Raw genomic sequence first — 16709 nt, 5'->3', positions numbered from 1 at the left:
CGGTCCCCACCCGGCCACCGGCCGCGCGCGCACACTCTGGCCAGCGCTGCCCTCGGTGTCAGCGTCCCGGCTCCGGCTGTCCCGTGGCCTCAGCACCTGTCGGTCCCCGGGCTGTCCCGTGGCCTCGGTACCTGGCGGTCCCTGCGTCCCAGAGCCAGCGGCCCTGACCCGTCGGGCCCAGGGAAGGCCATGGTGTCGCCGCCTGGGCTCCCTGCGAGCAGCCTGCTGCAGGTTTTGTTCCTGGGGCTGAGCACCTTCGGTGAGTTAAACCCAGAACCAGAACCAGGAGGGGACTTGGGTGGGAGATGGGGAGGCTCCCGACCCAGAGGGAGCTGGTGTGGGGCCCGGTGAGGAACCGGGTGGGACCAGACTCCCGCCTCGGACTCTTACCCTCTCCACATCCACACTCCGGCCTCTCCCCACCCAGGGGCATCACCATGGCTGCTACTGGCCCCATCCCTGCGGGTTGGGGACAGCTCCCGCTTCCCGTCCCAGGTGTGTGTGTGGTGGGGGAGAGGGTCAGGGCATCACCAGGGTAGACCTCTGGGGTGAGTTAGCGGAACCATTCCTCACCCCCTCTCCCTACCCCCCCCCCCCCCCCAGCAGAGCCGGATGAGCTGAGCTGCTAGATGAGATACTGGCTAAAGAGCTTAAGGACTTAACTCCAGCTCCGCTCCTGCCCCCTCCCCAACACAGGCCCCCCGGGAAATTCCCTGGTACTGGGCTTGACACCCCGCTTCACTTCAGTCCCTCAGCCCAGGCCTCCCTCTGCCCCCTCCTCCTGCTTCCTGCCCTAGGAATCAAGGGAGGTGCCCCCAAAGCACAACCGTGAGGTCATTTGGGATACAGGAAATGGGGGAGGGGCCTGGGTGCCTAGAGGAGCAGAATGGTGACCCCCCCACCCCCACCCCCAGAGGTCCACCACCGTCCTTGGCTCCCAGGGTCCAGGGGACATAGGAAATAGAGAGGGGGCCTCAAAGAGCCAGAGAGGGAGGCCGCCTCCCCGGAGCAAGTGCTTTGAGGGGCGTTAGAAGCTTCCAGGGTTGCCCAGGAGCTCAAGGTGGCCCAACTGGGGAGAGAAGGACCCGGCAGGAACTAAGCCCTTTCCACTCCACCTCCCAGACCTTCTTGCCATCCCTCCCCAAGGACCCCAGGGGGGTGAAGCGTGGGTTAGGCGAGGCCATCTTGAACTCCTTTCTCCCGGGTGGGAAGTCCAGGGCAAGCAAGGCTGGGAAGGGCATAGAGTGAAATTCAGCCGTGATGGGGCCTGAGCTGGGCCCACCACACCTTCCCGTGTGTTCCCTTTCGCCTGGTCTGTGCTGCCAGGATGTTGGGGCAGGAAGGCCAAGTGGGGCTCAGGAGCAGCTCCCTGCCCCTTTAGCTTGGTGGGCCTGTTCCAGGGTGCCTCCATTTCTCAGCCCCCCCCCCTTCCCACTTCAACCTCAGCACCTCTTTACCTTCTGCACTCTGCCCCCCTACTTCCCCCCGCCCTGTCCTCCTCCTTGCTGGGGGGTTTCCGAAGGAAGTGGGGAAAATGCCAGTTGGCTGTCTGGGCATCTCCCCAGTTTTCCTGGTCGTGTGTGTGTGAACTCTGACCTTCAGTTTTCATAGTGACAGCCCACGCTCAAAGTCCCTACCTGTTGGCAGGGGGGTTGCAGAGTTCCCCGGCTAGGCAAGGGTTAAATGGCGCTGGGGACCCAGGCTCAGGGCCGGCACCGGCTCTGCGCACTTGGGCTCTCCCTTTGCGCAAGGTCCTTGCTGCCTGCGCTCCTCAGTGGCCCAGCGCTGCTGCCCCTGGGGCGTGAGAAGCCCGAGGGGGGAGTTTCTCAGAGAAAGAGGGAGACTAAAAATAGTAGCCCGGGAGAGCAGGCCCAGTCTCCGTCTTTCTCGGCTTTTGCTCTGGGGAGTGGGCCAGAGGGTCCCTTTCTTGGGCTGTTCAGGTCTCCTTTGCCCAAACCCAACCACCCCCTTGTCTTTGGACGACACTGTGGACCCTAGAGTGAGAAGGGACCAAGAGTCGGGGACTTCTGCCCCAGCGGACACCCAGGGAGGAAGGCAAAAGCCTGGGCCTCTGCAGCTCGTGGTTTCCGATGGGCCGATAAGAAAGGGCGCATTTGCCCAGAAGTGTACCCATTGCCATCATCCTAACCCCCTCTAACCTCTTGCAAAATGAAATACACTTGGGGTCTGAGGGCACAGCATGCCTGGCCTCTGGGAGCACTGCAGACATGCCGGGAGAGGCCGCCCCGCCCCAGGAGGGGGTGTCCCCTGGGGGCCTCGAGCTCCTTGAGGCAGTGGTTGTTTCCAGCTGTAGAACCTCTGGCCTAGCTCCCCCCCGCCCCCCACCTCCCTCATTGTCTTCTAGCTTATCACCGGGCACAAGTTTCCTGCCCGGGCCTGCCGGGACCTCGCCAGGAAATGGGAAGGAGGCGTCTGAGAAGGCTAAGGACTAGGTGTGGGGGGCTCCTAGGGGCGGCAGCGGGAAGCGGTGGGGGTGGTGCGCATCCTGGCCGGGTGTGCTCCTGGCCTGAGAGGCTTCAGCCGACTCCTGGAGGGCGGAGAGCCCGGCCAGGCGGCGGCCTCTGTCCGTGCCTGGGCTGCCTGGTCACCACGCAGAGGTGGTGGTGCAGCGTGGCCAGGCCTCCAGCCGCCAGGATCCTCAGGCCTGCGGGGTGGGAGCCCGAGGGTATTCCCCCCAATGGCTTAGGACTCTGCCCGTCACCTCTCCAAAGGGCAAACAGCCAGCGTTTCTAGGTGCAACATCCATCCGCTTAGTCCCCTCCCTGAAACCCACACCCCAGTCCACCTCCTGGACCCGGACCCACGCAGCCACAACTTCGTGTACTTGATTGTTGGGGACCTTCATTCGTGCCCCAGCTCTACGGACATGCCCTGTGGCCTCAGAGGACCCGCCCTGATCGCCTGAACCCCAAAAGGGCCCGTGGGAGCCTTCTGGGTCCCAGCTCTCCTCTCTCCCAGGGAGCGCACCTGTCAGGGCTAAGAGGGCGGGAGGGAGCGGGGAGGGAGCGCAGCCGTCGCTGGGCGGCTCCGATCTCTGCCCGAGGCTGTTCATCCGGAGCCGCGGTTCCCAGTGGCCTCCCAGCCCCTGCACCCCTCGGGGCAGGAACGCTCCGATCCAGACCTGCCCTGTCGCTCCCTCCACCCCCCCCCACCCCCCACCCCGCCCGGGGAAACTGCTGGAGCAAGTGGAATCGACATCAAAACTATGAAACCTGCCCTTCCTCTGGGACGTCTGCCCCTCCTCGCTGGAAATCTGCGCCTCTGGACACAAATAAATGGCACACAATTGTGTCCTCCTCCGCGCTCCGGAGGCTGAGCTTTCAGAGCATCGGCGCTCGGGACGCGGCTGATGCTGAAATGCAGGCCCCAGGGTCCCGCCTCCCGGGAGCAGGGAGTCCCCGAGCCCCTCCCCGGACAGGACTCTTGTGATCGATCCTTCCCATTGGCGGGGCTTCCTGCCCCCACCCCCACCCCCCACCACCGCCGGGATGGGCAGGTCTGAGCTCACGCTTCCTCGCTCTCCTCCCCAGCGCCCGCCTCCTGCGCCCAGTTCCAGCTGCACGTGCCCGCGGGCCTGGACCGCGTGCTCGCCGTGGAGGGCGACGAGGTGGTGCTCCCGGCGTGGTACACCTTCCAGGGGGAGGCGGCCTCGGCCCGGCCCTGGGAGACGCTCACCCTGATGTGGTTCTTGGAGCAGGAAGGGGAGGATCTGCAGCAGGTGCGGCGGAAAGCCCTCCCCGCCCCCCCCGCCCCCCCCCCCCGCTTAGCCCAGTGGGGGGCGGAGGGCGCTGATGGCGACCTGGGGGAGGAGAGAGGGGGGGAGCTAGGGAAAAGGGGACGGGGAGGAGGAAGTTTCGGGGGGAGGAGGGGAAAGCAAGGTCTTCCTCTCCCGTTTAATTTTGTTCCGATCTTGGAGGCGCCCCAAAAGGGTTCTCTTTCCCCCAACTTCCCCTAGAAATCTGGCCACAAACCCGGCAAGGTGAAGAGGCATCTTACTTTGCTATGGGGGGTGGGGAAGTGAGGATTGGGGGTGGAGGTGGGAAGAGTTAGGGCGAGTATCACACAACTTTTTAAAAAATATATACATATTTTTATTGATTTTAGAGGGGATGGGAGAGGGAGAGAGCGAGAGAGATAGGAACATCAATGAGGAGAGAGAATCGCTGATGGGCTGCCTCCTGCACGCTCCACGCTGGGGATCAGAGCCCACCACGTGGGCACGTGCCCTGACCAGAATCCAACCGTGACCTCCCGGTTCATAGGTCAACGATCAACCACTGAGCCACGCCCTGCCGGGCCTCACACAACTTTTTAAAAGTTGCCTCTCAACCTGTTTTCACTGTCACAGGCTGCTGCCTCTTCTACCCACCTGGAGAGGCAAGGGGCAGGCTCCCGCTACCTCCCTGGCCTCCCTGGCATCACAGGTAGGGCAGAGGCAGATGCACCCAGAGGCCAAGGACACTTACCGGTCAGAGCCCCTCACTTGCATGGCTCCTTCGGAAGCAGGGGCGTGTCTGAAAGACACTGAGGTTGCAGGGCTCGATCCTGGTTTCACGGGGCCTGAACGTGTGCATTTGGTTCCTTTCAGACATAACCCCTGTTTTACATGATCTCTCACCCATTTTACCCCCTTTCCAAGCACCCCAAGTGGGAGATGGAGACAATAGACAGGGGATCAAGAACCATTCTGGTGAAGAGGACCTGGGGTGGTGAGAGGGTGGCCAGGGAGAAGGGGTGAATGGGGAGCTGGCACAGGTTAGAGGGTGCAGGTGAGGGGCATCGGAGGTTTGGCAGTTTGGGGGAGGGCGATTGGCTGAGCCTGAGGGCACAGTGCAGGCATGCGATAATGGGCAGGGTTATGCCCACACCAGGTGTTGGCGCACATCAATGGGGCCACAACAAGCCAAGATGGAGCGTCCCTGGTCTACCCCATGCCCTCCCGGAATGTGTCCCTGCGGCTGCAGGGCCTCCGGGAGAAAGACTCCGGGTCCTACCGCTGCTCTGTGAACGTGCAAGACAAGCAAGGCACAAGCAGGGGCCACAGCAGCAAAACTTTAAAACTTGACGTGTGGGGTAAGAAGCACACACTTCCCAGTACTTGTCTCTCCCCACCCCCACGGGAGGTCAGGCAGGTCTCTCTCCCAAATGGCTGAGTGCGAGGGTTGGAGGAGGGTTAAACGGAGTGACTAAAGGGTCTGTGTGTAGAAGTTGGTGTGTGTGTAGGGGGGTGTCCGTTGGTCTCTTGGGTGTGAGTTTTTAACCTGTCTCCCCTTCCCCAGTTCCTCCAGCTCCTCCATCCTGCCATCTCCTGGGTACGCCCCGTGTGGGGACCAATGTGACCTTGAGCTGCAAGTCCCCAAGGAGTAAGCCCGCTGCCCTGTACCAGTGGGAGCGGTTACACCCATCTGTTGAGGTTTTCTTTGCACCAGTTTTAGGTGAGAGACTTCTAGAGACAATAGAGTCTGGGGCTGGGGCTGGGGAATGATGAGGTACCAGAGGGACTGGGGTGAAAAGGGAAGGCAGTGCTGACAAGTACTGGGGAGGAGGAGGGAGCGGGCAGTGGTGGAGAAAGAGGCTACCAGGTGCAAGCTTGTGTTGGGTGCTTTCACGTATAACTATGTTACTAAAGAGGCTCTAGAGCTCTGCTGCTCACTAGCTGTGTCCCTAGCTGCCTCCATTTCCTCTTTTTTTAAAAAATATTTTTAAAATTGATTTCAGGGTGGAAGGGAGAAAGAGAGAGAGAAAAACATCAATGATGAGAGAGAATTATTGATCGGCTGCCTCCTGCACCCTCCCTGCTGGGGATCGAGCCCCCAACCCTGGCATGTGCCCTGACTCCGGAAATCCAACCGGGGCCTCTTGGTTCCTAGGTTGATGCTCAACCACTGCACCACACCGGCCAGGCCATTTCCCCATTTTTAAAATGGGACACCAGCTCTAAAAGTCATTTGGGGGAAATTGGAACTTTGAAACAATGTTTATGAGGTATAATTGATGGAACATTTTTAGTATGGAGTATTAGATGCTTTTAGAGCAGGCGTCCTCAAACTACGGCCCGCGGGCCACATGCGGGTGTTTTTGCCGTTTTGTTTTTTTTACTTCAAAATAAGATATGTGCAGTGTGCATAGGAATTTGTTCATAGGTTTTTTTTAAAACTATAGTCCGGCCCTCCAACGGTCTGAGGGACAGTGAACTGGCCCCCTGTTTAAAAAGTTTGAGGACCCCTGTTTTAGAGTATGGCAATGGTATTGTGGTTATGTGGTTAATTTTTGGAGATTTATGCTGAAGTCGTTATTTTAAAATAAATGTCTTGAAAAAAAGAGAAAGGAAATTAAATAAGTATAGCAAAATGTTGGCAACTGTTGAATCTAAGTGGTAGGATTTTCATTTGTCCCTCTTTCTGCTTTTCATTTGACCATTTTATAATAATTTTTTTTTACATAGCCCTTACCTCATAGGTTTGTTTTGAAACTTTTGTAAATTAGTGGATGTAAAGAACTCAGTCTTTGGTGTACATAAGCATCCAATAAACTTTAACCGTTATAATGATTATTTCATATAATTTTTTCAACACTCTGCAGAAGGTTATATTATCCCATTTTAGAGATGAAGTAATTGGGACCCAGAGATAGCAAGTAATTTGCTTAAAGTCACACGGCCTATTCTGGAACCCAGGTTTTCTCATTCCTAGCCAATGTTTTTTCTCTCACCCCTCTGCCATTTAGAAATTAAAATCCTAAAATCCTAAATTCCAGAGGAGGGGTAGGATTTTCTTTTTTTTTTTTTAATGGGAAATAGGGTCCCTGCCTAATGGCTACATTGATTTTTCTGGGTATCGTTTCTTTATTATTATTATTTTAAATATATTTTTGTTGATTTCAGAGAGGAAAGGAGAGGGAGAAAGAGAGAGAGAAACATCAACGATGAGAGAGAATCATTGATCGGCTGCCTCCTGCACGCCCCACGCTGGGGATCGAGCCCACAACCCAGGCATGTGCCCTGACCTCCTGGTTCATAGTTCCACACTCAGCCACTGAGCACACGGATTGGGCCGGCTGTTTATCGTTTCTTTAGCCTCCTTTCAGAATCAGTTGGGGACACTGAGCCTTGGGACTGGAGAGGGATATTGAGCCAGCAGTTCTGCATCTGAAAGCAGAACCTAGTGTGCTTACTGTCACACCTTCCCGGCCCCCCTCCCAGTCACCCCCCCCCCCCCGCCCCCTGGCCAAAAAGGACATTCCAGAGGAGGGGCAGGATTTTCTTTTTTTTAATGGGAAATAGGGTCCCTGCCTAATGGCTACATTGTGCCCACAGATGCCATATCTGGCTTTCTAAGCCTCAGAAACCTTTCCAGTTCTATGTCCGGAGTCTACATCTGCAAGGCCTCCAACAAGGTGGGCAGCGCCAGCTGCAACGTGACCCTGGAAGTGAGCACAGGTCAGTGAGGGGTAAGTGGGGTTAAGGAGAAGACTGCTCAGTGGTCGGGTGGGGTTGCAATAGAAGGCGGGGGGGAGAGACTTGTCTACTGAGGCCTCTCATTGTAACAGGGCAACAAATTTGTTCTGATCAAATGTTTGTCCAAATATTTGGTCAGTGACCATTTTCTGCTTGACAGAGAGAAAGACCAATGTGTATGGTGGCAGTGGGGTAGTTGCATTGGCGAGGGATGGGGGACAGCTGGATGTCGCCCTCTGACACCAAGGTTTTTCCAGGGCCTGCGGCTGCAGTGGTTGCTGGAGCTGTTGTGGGCACCCTGGTTGGATTGGGGCTGCTAGCTGGACTGGTCCTCTTGTACCAACGCCAGGGCAAGGCCCCAGATGAGGTGGCCAATGATATCAAGTAAGTGCCTATTCAGGGCTCTCCTAGCTCCCTGCGGGAGGCTGGGAATTCAGACAGCTCTCATCTGATGGAAGCGTGGGGCCGTGGCTGAAGCTTTCACTCCTATGGGTAGATTTTAAGGGCGAGGAGAGCTGAAGTGGGGGGAGGGGAGAGTAAGACAAGGCATGGAGAACTCCCTCACTTCCAGTTTCTGACCTCATCACTTCTTTGATGACTAGGGAAGATGCCACTGCTCCTCGGACCCTGCCCTGGCCTAAGGGCTCAGACACAATCTCCAAGAATGGGACCCTTTCCTCTGTCACCTCGTCACCAGCCCTCAGACCACCCCACGGCCCTTCCAGGCTTGGTGCCTCGACCCCCACGCGCAGCCTCGGTTGGGTCTCACCCTCTGCTCTGAGTCGCAAGGGCGCTGTCCCCGTGATGGTGCCCGCCCAGAATCAGGCGGGGTCTCTGGTGTGACGGCCCAGCCATTTTCGGGCAGAGCCCATCTGGTTTCTCTCCTTCCTATCGTAATAACTATGGGGGTTACCCCAGCATAAAGGCCTGAGTCTGGCGGGGGGGGGGGTGGCCCCCTTTTAGATCTCCAGTCCTCTGCACCCACCTTTCTTTACTATGGGAAAACTGGGTCTTAGTTAAGACTCAAACTTCCAGGAGGTAGAAGAAGAAGAAGAGGAAATGGACTTGGGGTTGGGAAGAGCCTAAACCCCCTCCTGGGGCCACCCTAAATACAGCAGAGGAATGCTGCTGAGATTGGCTACCGCCTACCCCCAGCCCTGGTGGAGACTGCCAATCAATGAGTCCTCCCGGCCCCCTGGACCTCAATCCCACCCCCATCTAACACCACCCTTCACCCCCACTCCAGCTCCCTGCATTAATATACCCTGTCCTGCTGGCTTGGTTGGGTTTTGTTGGGGGCAGGGGACAGGGAAGATATTTGTTAAACTAACTTGAAATGTGTGTGTTTTTTATTTTTATTTTTTATTTTACAAACTTCAATAAAGATATATTGTGTTTGTATGGAAAGTGAGAGTCGAATCCCCTCTTCAAACTTGGAATTCCCGGGAGAGGTTGGGGATGATGCAAAGAGGACCCCTACCCAGGCCGTGCGCTTAGGCCGGCTTCTCCACACAGCCTCCGCCTTACTGGCTGGGGAGAGCTCGTCTGAAGCCTTTATTTTTTGTTACTCCTCACCCAAGGATATTTTTCCATTTATTTTTTTTTTTTAGAGAGTGGAAAGGAGGGGAACGAGAGCGAAACATCGATGTGTGTGAGAGAGGCATCGATTGGTTGCCTCCTCCCGTGCACAAGCCCTGACCAGGGATCTAGCCACCAAAGTACCATGCCCTTGTCCGGAATCTAACCCGGGGCCTTTCGGTGCCCAGGCCAGCGCTCTATCCACTCAGCCAAACCGGCTAGGTCTCTTCCAGAGTCTTTAAAAGGTCACTTGCTGTCGGGTGGCATGGGAGGGGCACAAAGAGCTTGAGGCTGGGAAGACCCTAACCCGCTGTGAGTAGCAAGGGAATGAAAGGGGTGCACTTTCTGCAGGAGCCTGAGTGCCCAGAGCTTGGGGGTGGGGGGGTAGGGGGTGTATGCATTTAACCTCTTGCTTCCTCTTCAAGGGCAGAGAAGGGGTTCCCCGATGCCAGACCACCAAACCCTTGAACACACACCTCCCTCCAAGTCTCAGCCTCCCTGCCCATAAAAAGGAGCCACTACGGAAGGGGGAGGCAGCTGTTGTTTCCATGGAGACTCCCCTCAGCCAGTGATAAAAGTGCCCGAAAAGGGATTTCGTAGAAGAGAAGGGGCTTGGAAGGAACTCGAGTCTCCCCAGGCATCGGAAAGGGTCTCTGGGGTGAAGCCCCAACGCGGTGGTGTCTGCTGCCCGCTCACCGGCTGTCAGACCACCTGCCTCTGTCTCCAGGGCAGCGTTTCCCTGCAGAGCTGCAGTGCCGACCCCTTCCCTCCAGGCGGCCACTCCACACCCCCTGTCCAGTCCGTTCCCCAGGGCCCCACAGCTTCAGACATGGGGGTGGGGGAGGAGGACAGAAGAAGGGAGTCGAGTCCAAACGCTCCCAGGACTGGGCCTGGAGGAGGGCGAGGCGTTTCCTTAGCGAGGGCGCCGGCCTCGCCCCGTGTTTGCTCTGAGATAGCCAGTCTGGGCCCGACCAGCGCGGGAGGTTGCCCTGCGGGCACCGCCTTCCCTCCCTGCGCGGGGACACCGGACCCAAGACGGCAGGACGCGGCCATGGCCCCGCTCCCCGGGCCTTTGCTGTGCGGGGCGCTGCTGGGCTTGGTCTGCGTGACTGGTGAGGAGGGGCCGGGCTGGGGGTGCGCGAGGCCGGGGAGGGGGCGTCCAGGGCCGGCGGGGCCCGGTCGGGGGGCGCGCGCGCCAGTCGGCCAGCGAGCCGGGCCTCCCCGGGAGGGCTGAGCCGCGGCAGAACCATTGTTTTCCTCTCCCGGACAAACACACCCTCCTACCTGGCCAGGCTCGTCCTTTTACCCACAAAACTCAGCCGCGAAGTGCGCTCCTCCCTCCTGAAACTTGGGGTTTCGAGAAGGGAGGGGTGGGGGGAGCCCCGAGCCTCCTCTTGGAAGACCCACCGGTGGACCGGGCTCCAGACTCCCGCCCCCCCCCTCTCCAAGAGATTGGGAGTCCAGCCCCCGACCCCACCCCCTCGGCCTCCGGCTGGCTGGCCGTCTGAGCGGCCCTCCCTGTGCGCCCCCAGCTCCCGGCCGCGCGGTGGAGGTGCGTGTGCCCGCGGAGCCCCTGAGCGCCCCGGTGGGCAAGACGGCCGAGCTGACCTGCACCTACAGCACGTCCGTGACGGACAGCTTCGCCCTGGAGTGGAGCTTTGTGCAGCTCGGGAAGCCCATCTCTGCGTCCACGCCCGTGAGCTGGGGGTGGGGGAGGGGGGGAGGGGGCGGCTCTGGCCTGTGGCTGGTAGGGATGCTGGGCAGAGGCCAGGCGGGCAGGCCTGGGCTGCAGGAGATGGTCTGAGGGGCCAAGGAGGGGCTGCAGCTCTGAGGGTCCTGTGTGTCCTTAGACCCTTCCACAGGCCGGATGGCCGGGGCGGTGATTGGAGTGCTCCTGGGCGTGCTGAGGGCAGGGAGGGTGAGGGCAGGGAGGGTGCGTGGAGAGATCCGTGTGCTTGGGTGAGAAAAGAAGTGGACTCCTCCTAGATCTTCTGAGGACCGCAATCTGGGTAATCCCGGGTCCCATACACGGCTTCTGTGGCCGCCTGCCTATCCCGCAGCTCCCTATGCAATTCCCCCGCGTCCGTGCAGGGGCCCAGCTGCAGGTAATACACGCCAGTGATGGACGCTCAGCTGTTGTGATTGAAAGTGGGATAAAATGCTGCCCTTTCCACGAATATGTGTATTGTGTTCCCCAAATTGAGAGCCATCCTTAGTTGAAAGCAAGGAATATAGTTCATTTCCCATTGGGGAAGGGCTGGTATTTGGGGAGACAGACCTTCCTGGTTCCGGCTACAAAGTGTCAGCTTCCCTGGCTGGTGTGAGGGATGGGCCTTGTGAGAAGGAGGCGCAGAGTTGATGCCAGCCAGGAAAAGGAGCGTGCGCGTGTGTGTCCTCTGCTTCTCCCCAGATCCTGTACTTCACCAACGGACAGCTGTATCCCACTGGTTCCAAGGCGAAGCGGGCCAGCCTGCTTCAGAACCCCCCCACAGGAGGCGTGGCCACCCTGAAACTGGCTGACGTCCACCCCTCAGACACGGGAACCTACCTCTGCCAAGTTAACAACCCACCAGATTTCTACACCAATGGCTTGGGGCTAGTCAACCTTACTGTGCTGGGTAAGGCAGGCCGGGGACCCACACACCCTGAAAGACTCTGCGGGCCCTGATAGATCCCCCCATCTCCTGATTTCCAGCCCAAGCACAGGGCTGCACTGGGGACCCCGAGGGAAAGGACCTCCTTCCTGGAGCCTTCTGAGCCAGCCAGTCCTGCTCCTGCTCCACCCTCCACAGGATGCCCCTCCCTCAGGCCCTAGTCACAAAGGTCCCGCATACACGGTTTGAGTCATGCCCCAACCGCTCCATCTTTGGGGGAACCTCCCATTTGTACCTCAGATTCTGTCCCTCCCGAGGTCAGTGGCAGAGTCGGGGGGTGACCCTTAAAGGAACAAGGGCCTCTACCCACTAAGCACCAATTTTGTGTTCAGAGCTTCCATCTCACCCCAGACTGGAGCCAACAGAAGAATCTACTAAAGGCGCTGGGGATGTTTAGATGGAAAAGAGACCCCTGAGGACAGCGGTTCTCAACCAGGGGGTCGCGACCCCTTTGCGGGTCGAACGACCCTTTCACAGGGGTCGCCTAAGACCATCGGAAAACACAGATATTTACATTACGATTCGTAACAGTAGCAAAATTACAGTGATGAAGTAGCCACGAAAATGATTTTATGGTTGGGGGTCACCACCACATGAGGAACTGTATTAAAGGGCCGCGGCATTAGGAAGGTTGAGAACCACCGACTTAGGAGGTGGCGCATGGCAGCTGCACTCAGGAATCTGAAGGGCTGTCCTGTGAAGGAGAGATCTTTCATTTCTCTTTGTGGGCCCAGAGGGCAGGAATGGGGACCAATGGGGAGATATTGACATAGATTTGGGCGCAACATGAGGATTTTTCTATCAGAATTTCCAATAACGCAAGTCATTTTCTGGGGATGCAGACACGGGACCCTATCCACCAGATTTCTACACCAAAAATGGACTGTTATTGGTAGGAGTATTGAATGAGGAAATCCAGCATTTAATGAGGGGGGATCGGAAGACCACTAAGGATCTTTCTGTGATGTTTGCAGCGCCCCCCAGTGGCCCCCTGTGCAGCCGGACTGGTGACACATCTGTGGGAGGCTCTGCTGCCCTGAGGTGCAGTTCCTCTGAAGGAGCTCCCAGGCCCGTGTACAACTGGGTCCGCCTTGGATCTCTTCCTACACCTCCTCCTGGCAGCATGGTGCAAGGTAAGGGCCCGGGCGTCCAGGAAGAGGGGACTCAGGACCTGGGCAAACCTGGTCTCTAAACCCCACACCCTCACAGTACCAGCTCCAGGCCTGTGTGTATGAGACCAACGCTATACCTTCTCCCCGCCTCTTTCTTGGTTCCTGTCTTGGTCCCTCCTGTCTGTCTCCCTGCACAGTCTGCGACTGCGCGATCCTGGAAGCATTTCTCAAGCCCAATAGACTCCTGATATTATGGAAGAGAGCGGAAGGCAGGGGCATTCTGTGATTCCCACTTGTCTGTTTGGGAGCGGTTTCTTTGAGATTTCTTCAGGGTCATGAATCATTTCCAAACTTCCTAGGGAAAGGGAAACTGAGGCAGACTAGCATGGACTGTTTTGATCACTTAGCTGGTTTCTCTGGAGAACCATGTAAACTGGCTAAGAGCCTTGGCTTCTCAGCCTCCGCATGCTCGCTCCTGTGCCCTCTCTCTTCTCAGCCCTAGTTCACCCCCTCTCAAGCCAGAGAGCCCAGATCACTTGCTGGTGTGTGCTCTGCCTTCTAAACTTTAGAATCTAAAGGAAGGTTAGCTCTAGCCAGTTCTGCTCAATGGATAGAGCATCGGTCTGTGGACTGAAAGGTCCTGGGTTTGATTCTGGTCGAGGGCACATGCCTGGGTTGCAGGCTCAATCCCCAGTAGGGGGCCATGCAGGAGGCAGCCAATTAATGATTCTCTCTTATCATTGATGTTCCTAGCTTCTCTCCCTCTCCCTTCCTCTCTGAAATCAATAAAAAAATATATATTATTTTAAAAAGTGGGGAAGGTAAGCAGCTTAGAAAAGCACTTGGTCCAGCTTAGAGCCATCTCAGAGGATACAGTTTCTAGTGATGAAGACTTTCCCCCCTGCACCCAGGAACCTGACATCAGCCCGTGAGCACCCACCCCAATTCCATTGCCAGTTTCTGAGCCCTTCATGCGTGTGCAGGCTCCCCCTCCCTGAGAAGGCAGCTGTGTCGGGGGGAAAGGGCACAGAAGTTGCAGTGGCTTTGGCATTTATTCGTTAGGAAGGGACTGACTAATAAACTGAGGTTAGTCCCTTCCTGACAGGATGAAATGAAAAATGCTTTCGTCATAGAGGGTGCTCACTGTGAGTCCAGTAATGGAACACTTACTTCCTCTTCACTCTCTAGATGAGGTGTCCGGTCAGCTCATTCTCACCAATCTCTCCCGGGCCTCCTCGGGCACCTACCGCTGTGTGGCCACCAACCAGATGGGCAGTGCATCCTGCGAACTGACCTTGTCTGTGACTGGTAGGGATGCTGGGCAGAGGCCAGGCGGGCAGGCCTGGGCTGTAGGAGATGGTCTGAGGGGCCAAGGAGGGGCTGCAGCTCTGAGGGTCCTGTGTGTCCTTAGACCCTTCCACAGGCCGGATGGCCGGGGCGGTGATTGGAGTGCTCCTGGGCGTGCTGATCCTGTCTGTCGCTGTATTCTGCCTCATGAGGTTCCAGAAAGAGAGGAGGAAGAGGCCTAAGGAGACTTACGGGGGTAGTGACCTTCGGTGAGCAGAGGGGCGGGTAGTGCAGAGGGCGGACAGGGCTTGGATTAAGGGTAGGTGATGCCAGCCCTGAAACTGTGACATCTTTGGGAGGGTATGGAGTGCCGCTCAGCCCTGGGACTTGGTGTGAATAGGGGTGTATTTGTGTGTGAGCAAGTGTATAAGCTGCCCTCACCCTCCTCATACTTATAAGAATTTTCAGTTCTCAAGGCCTTTCATAAACATCAACAGGACGTGGATTCCAGGAGTTAGATTTGCCCTGAGCGTCCAGCTGAGTGTTAATTCTGTGTATGTTGGGGGTGGGGTGGGGGTGGCGCACAGCACGGAGAGGAGAGATAAGAGCTGCCGCTGTCATCTGCTGTCAATTGTAGGGTCCAAACTAGGGACCAGAGCAGTATTCCTCCACGTGTGGTCCTCCGGTTGACCTATGAACCAGGAGGCCATGGTTGGATTCCTGGTCAGGGGCACATGCCTGGGTTGTGGGCTCCATCTCCTTTGGACAGAAACGACCGTGAGCTTGTTAACATTCAGATTCAGGCCACCCCTTAACCCCTCCCGGAAGTAGCATGTGTGTGTGTGTGCGTTGGGGGTGATGGGGCCCGGAATCTTCATTTCAACCCAAGTTCCGCAGATGATTCATTCCCAGGCGCAGTCAAGTGTACAGGTCCCTGGGTGGGGGGAGGAGTGTCCTTGGAGGGAGGGACGCCTCCAGCCTTTCACTCAGAATGTGTTTACAAACCACCAGAGAGGACGCCACCGCTCCTGGGATTTCGGAGCAAACCTCTGGGATGGCCGACCCTAGCAATGGGCTCCTGGAGAAGCCCCCCTCTGCCATCTCTGTGAAGACCAACAAGTCCAAGCTCCCTGTGGTTGTCTGACTTCCCTGCCCGTCACCGAGGGGGAATATCCACAATTAAAGCCTCTTCGGACCATCTTGTCTCCCTCTTCCTTCTGCGGTGTAGCAAATCCCCTAGGCCGCCCGGGAGTGTGACCAGTCAGGGAAGGAGTGGGCTCACAGCCCCGGATGTGATGCTGTCTGAGGGAAGGGGGGGGAGGTTTTATCCCAGGTCCCTCGCCCTTTCCTCCCCCCCCCTCTCCCCCCCACCTCCACTTTTTGGTTCCGGTCAAAGGAGACTTGTTCAAGTTGTGAGCAGTGGCTTTGTGCACCCAGGCACCCTCCCCTCTGACACCCTTGGGACACTTGGACATTCCTGTTTATTGTTCACATTCCAACCCAGCACAGTCACATGCACACTCATAGATTAAAAAAAAAAAAACAAAAACACAAAACACACAAAAACCTTCCGGCCACAGCCCCAGGAGCCCGTCGGGGGCGGAGCCAGCAGGGCAGGGGCCGGGCCACAACAGACTCCTCCCACCGAGCCACCCCGCGCTCAGCGTCGGCAAAACGAGCAGAGCCGGTGGAGGGGTGAGCGGAGGGCCGAGTACAGGCAGGCGGGGGGTGGGGTGTGAAATAGGGACTTCCCTTCTCATCGGAGCAAGGGGTATCAGACACCATAAAAACTCTCTTCCCCTCTCTCCTCGCTCCAGATCCAAAGTTCTGGGGCTGGGCGAGGGGGAGAACGGCACAGAGAAGAAAGACGCCCCCTTTAGCTGTGCGGGGAACTAAAGGGCTTTTTTTTTCAAGTTGCTTGTCCTCGGCCACGTAGAGGGTAGGGCGCCCTCTGCGGTGCACTCAGGGGATCGCCCAGGAGGCTGCGGAGGCAGAACTGCATGCAGGTGCGGGGAGGCGGGGCGAGAAGCCGGGAGTGACGCCCGGGGAGTGCGAGGTCCGGGGCTGCGTGGGGGAAGGAGGGCGAACGGGACCTCCCTGGAACGCAGAGCCAAATGAAAGGGCACGGACTCGGCGACTCCTCGACGGAGCCCGCCTGGGCCGGGGTCTCCGAGGACGTAGGGCGGCTCGTGAAGCTGGCAGGGTGGCGGGAAGGAGAGGGAGGGTCACAAACACTGCAGGGAAGTCGCGTCGCTGCGGAGGGGTCGCGGCATCCATCTCTCCTGGGGAACTGAGGACAGAGAAGGACTGAGCACCTGCCCTGTCCGGGACTTCCTCTCCCCCTTCCTGGACCCGGACAACGCCGCGGGAGCGCCAGGGGGGGGGGGCCGGCACCCCGGACCCCACCTCCCACCGAGTCATTGAGCTGAACCCAGGCGCGGCCGGTGTGTGCGCGCACCACTGTGCGCCAGAGCCCCGCGGCCGTGATCCAGCGGCCAAACGGAGCGACTGCACGTCTGTGTCGGTTCAGGTGTGTCCCCATCGCAGCCTCGGGCGTCTGGATGGATCAGACCCCCCCCCCCCCCCCACGCAGTCGCACGG

General features: G+C 58.0%; 2 protein-coding genes across 2 annotated transcripts; both read left to right on the top strand.

The window, feature by feature from the left end:
* Window positions 1-48: 48 nt before the first annotated feature.
* ESAM (endothelial cell adhesion molecule) lies at window positions 49-8945 on the top strand. Its single transcript, XM_028146984.2, has 7 exons — window positions 49-259; window positions 3552-3739; window positions 4893-5094; window positions 5301-5456; window positions 7337-7459; window positions 7735-7861; window positions 8080-8945. The coding sequence occupies exons 1-7, from the start codon at window positions 190-192 to the stop codon at window positions 8318-8320; spliced, it is 1107 nt and encodes a 368-aa protein (XP_028002785.2). The 5' UTR covers window positions 49-189; the 3' UTR covers window positions 8321-8945.
* Window positions 8946-10037: 1092 nt separating this feature from the next.
* VSIG2 (V-set and immunoglobulin domain containing 2) lies at window positions 10038-15299 on the top strand. Its single transcript, XM_008142579.3, has 7 exons — window positions 10038-10167; window positions 10588-10751; window positions 11466-11673; window positions 12684-12842; window positions 14010-14129; window positions 14233-14377; window positions 15120-15299. The coding sequence occupies exons 1-7, from the start codon at window positions 10107-10109 to the stop codon at window positions 15250-15252; spliced, it is 990 nt and encodes a 329-aa protein (XP_008140801.3). The 5' UTR covers window positions 10038-10106; the 3' UTR covers window positions 15253-15299.
* The last annotated feature ends 1410 nt before the right edge of the window (window positions 15300-16709 follow it).

The sequence above is a fragment of the Eptesicus fuscus genome, chromosome 23 (genome assembly GCF_027574615.1).
Source record: "Eptesicus fuscus isolate TK198812 chromosome 23, DD_ASM_mEF_20220401, whole genome shotgun sequence".
Lineage (NCBI taxonomy): Eukaryota > Metazoa > Chordata > Mammalia > Chiroptera > Vespertilionidae > Eptesicus > Eptesicus fuscus.
The sequence above is the reverse complement of the archived record's forward strand: the minus strand, read 5'-3'. Positions and strand labels throughout refer to the sequence as shown.